At 45.1% G+C, this 3636-nt stretch overlaps 1 protein-coding gene across 1 annotated transcript; it reads right to left on the bottom strand.

Annotated features, from left to right (window-relative positions):
• Positions 1–734: 734 nt before the first annotated feature.
• On the bottom strand, positions 735–2581 carry spmap2 (sperm microtubule associated protein 2; the record flags this gene model as incomplete). The annotated part of the gene is made up of 4 exons (XM_084451077.1): positions 735–976; positions 1152–1308; positions 2418–2475; positions 2568–2581. The coding sequence occupies 4 exons, from the start codon at positions 2579–2581 to the stop codon at positions 735–737; spliced, it is 471 nt and encodes a 156-aa protein (XP_084307203.1).
• Positions 2582–3636: the final 1055 nt, after the last annotated feature.

Genomic DNA, 3636 nt, shown 5'->3' with positions numbered 1-3636 from the left:
CTGTGCGTCTAGCATAGCCACGAGCGAACACCCACTTTTACGATCGATTTAGTCCCGCCTCATTCAAAAGAACTTTTCAGCGTTCAATGATAATTGACGAGGGTCTGATGTAGTAAAGGTCTGCGCCAACATTATATTTAATGAAGACGATACTCGTATCATCAGCGGGAAAAAGCAATTAGTCGAGTAAGTCATAATGGAGGTCTCAAAGCAATTACTCAAGGCTGCTTGTTGTTTCCTTCTGTTATGAGCAGTGTCTTCGGTCGTCACTCATACCAGAGGTGCCAGAGGAAACAATAAAAGTGAAAGAACATGAGGGGCATCTCATTTCCTCTGGTAATCCACTGGAAGTAGTCAGACACATTTCAATGAGATTTTTTATATATTTTTTATTGCAGTTGGAAAACGCAACCCGAGAGGGAACAGGAAGGCCAGACTAACAGAACACAACATTGTAGACCGGGAACACAGACATGCTGAGTTAGAAGGCAGGAGATGTGTTACGTTGATTATCAGAGGGGGAAGACACAATGCCCTGACCATGACTCATTTATTCTTGGCGTTGGCATTTCTTTTCTTTATTTCCTACCATTCACGAAGGATGATATAAATAGGATATGATGAACGACACAAGAAGTACAGGGAGTCTGTTAAAGCAAAGGCACAGGGGAAACGCGTCCCCGCTGATCAGAGGGGCTGGACAGACTGCTTCCTCCTTCCCTGGCTGCGCTCCTCTAGTTCCCCTTGCGTTTGCGCGGCAGGGGCAGGCAGAGCTCCTGGAGGCGCGGGGAGGCGCTGGCGGAGCGGGCGGCCAGGCTGACACCGTAGGGGTTGTAGCCCGGGGACAGCGGCGTCCTCTGCCTGGGACGGGCCAGCACCTGGACCCTCTGGCTGGCCACCGCTTCTCTCGCCGCCCCCGGGACCGGCCAGCTCACCGGACGGCCCGCCGCGTAGCCGGGATGGTCAGGCTTAGGGTCTGGAGGGAAGGGGGCAGAGGGAGGAAGGAAGAAAGGGGGAGGTAGAGAGAGAGACAGAGATAGATGCAAAAGAAAAGGAAGAAACCGACGTAGCGAGTGAGAAATGGGCACAATGGAGGGGTGTAAAAAGCCTCCCCGTCTCCACGGTCACCGTTAGTAGCACGAGCGTCTTACTGGCGAGGAGCTGTATCCGGGAGGAAGTGGCGGCGGCGCGCTGGGGTGCCGCCAGAGACGTTCCGGAGCCGTGGAGGGAGCAGCCAGTCCTCCTCCTGGGCCAGGCCAACTGACACACCCTGGGGCTAGCCACCGCCGTCTGCACCTGCCTGCTCAACTACAGCACGCACACACACACACACGCACGCACACACACACGCGCACACACACACACACACGCTCCAGGGGTGAGAGAGTGGTCCACAGCTAACAACTTAAATGAGTTGCTCTGGCAACACTTTATAATAACTATTCTTTAAGCATTCATAAATCATTAGATGATTGAATAACTAGCTACTAGCTTTTGTAAACAATTATAAATAATGAATACATGATTACTAAAATAAAATGTAAATACAAATGTATATACAAAACCACTGTGTGAGGTTGAAATCACCTCCAATTTAACCCATGTTCCTCTAGTGAAGCACTGATATAGGGTCCCTGTAGTAGACAGGCTCAGTTGTTAGGCTCCACTGGTTTGAGTTCTACATCAACCTCGCATAGGTGTTCAGTTAATATCATTCTATAATTTACTGATCATTTATAGCTGTTTACAAACCACGTGTGGCTGGCTAATTATCGAAGGTTTGTAAAGAGGTTTTTGTAAAGAGGTGATAATGGCGAGCTAAACAGATGCATGGTGGATCAGGATGACTGGAAACGGTGATGGAGGTCTCGTCCGAGGAAGACCTAGAGAGATTGATCATTAGCGGTGTAGTGGGGAATACTGACAAAGGCATTGACGGAGAAGTTTGTTATATGAAAAGTTTGATTTATTTAAAATTATGATAGTAAAAAAAACAAAACAACTATTATACTAGAAATGGGGGAGCGCTACCATGACCAGCATCCACTACCACTGGTTATCTTTGTGTGCAGTGCATGTATTTATTTGTTTGAGCAATATTTTAAAACGATATTGAGTGCACTATTTTTATTTATACAATTTACTGAAGTACGAAGAAAGCAATTGCACTTGCATTTAAAAGGGTTTATTCGAAAAGTGTGTTTTCATTTGTTCGGGAGCAGGGGGATGGGGTGATAAAGACTCACCTAGGGCTACAAAATCACCATAGCCGGCCCTGGTTGATAATTTTGTCACCAGTCTATTTTACAGTAATTGAAGTAGGCCTATGTAGTATGTGTAGTACTCACAGAAGCCAAAAGAGGTCGATCAGGTTGCCAGCCAGCAGCAGGGAGGCGAGGCAGAGCCAGAGAACGCACCCTCCTGGAAGCACACGCCTTCAGAGCTGAGGCGCTCACCTGCCACTCTGGAGATGGCCTGGGTGGAAACAATGGACGACTCAGACCAAAACACAAAACAAACTTAATTGCTATCTGACCCTAAACCATTAATATAAATTTGCAGAATACCTCTTCACTGTCATATCCACAATCGGGCCATAGAGAAAGGATGACACTAGAAGGCAAGGCAAGTTTATTTGTAGCACATTTCAGCAACGAGGCAATTCAAAGTGCTTTACATGAGACATTAAAAGCATCAAGACAAAGTGCATAAAAGGTCCTGGGCCGCGTTTCCCAGATACAATGTACCTTGGTGATCTACGACGCTTCTTAAGGTATACATTGGCGAAGGGACAGTTTTTCCCAGGGAGTGTTTCCCAGACTATCCCTTAGTGGTCGTCTGAAGATACATCGTAAGGTACATCATTAGTGGAGCTGTCCCTTGTTGAAGACGTTTTCAAGCGTTCTCATAATCATTTTGATTTTACCCCAATCTAATATTAACAAAAAGGAAGCTATGCCTTCTAAAGCTCATCTGCTAATCTATTTAAGAGTCAAGGCGAGACCTCGTTATAGTTCCAATTCATACATTATAGTCTACAAAATATAAAATAAAGAGCATGTATTGGGACATATAAGCCTAGTCTGGGACTTCTTGAAAGCCCAGTGAAAAAATGATAATGATAATGGCTAATGATGATGATGATGATGATAGCTAAATGAGTGACTGATTTTGTTCACCCGGTGTTCTGAAAAGTTGGCATATAGCCTACATCCTCAGGATGACCTACCATCCATTATGTTATGTTCAAGTCATGGGTAGCCCATCCTGTCAGGTAGGAAATGTTGATAGGCATTTCGAATTTTCCTACATGACACAACACGCTACTCATGAATTAAACACAATATTGTTTTAATGCAGGCATGATGTAGGCTATAAGCCTACACGAAGCACAAGTAGAAGGGGACCTTGATTAATTACCTGTGTCTACCCTACTATGGGTCTAGAAGGCCTCATTGGATTAATCAATTCGCCTAATATCTGTTGGTATCCTATATAGTGGTGGGGTAGCCTACAGACAGCCAGAAAAGCCTTATGCCATCAAATTGCTCCTTTACATAAGAAAATGTTGCTCCTTTACATAAGAAAGTGTTGAATTTATATTATGGATAGTCCCTATATTTTATTTGGCTCAAT

This window comes from Borostomias antarcticus (genome assembly GCF_949987555.1).
Source record: "Borostomias antarcticus genome assembly, chromosome: 16".
In the NCBI taxonomy this organism is placed as follows: Eukaryota; Metazoa; Chordata; class Actinopteri; order Stomiiformes; family Stomiidae; genus Borostomias; species Borostomias antarcticus.
The sequence above is the reverse complement of the archived record's forward strand: the minus strand, read 5'-3'. Positions and strand labels throughout refer to the sequence as shown.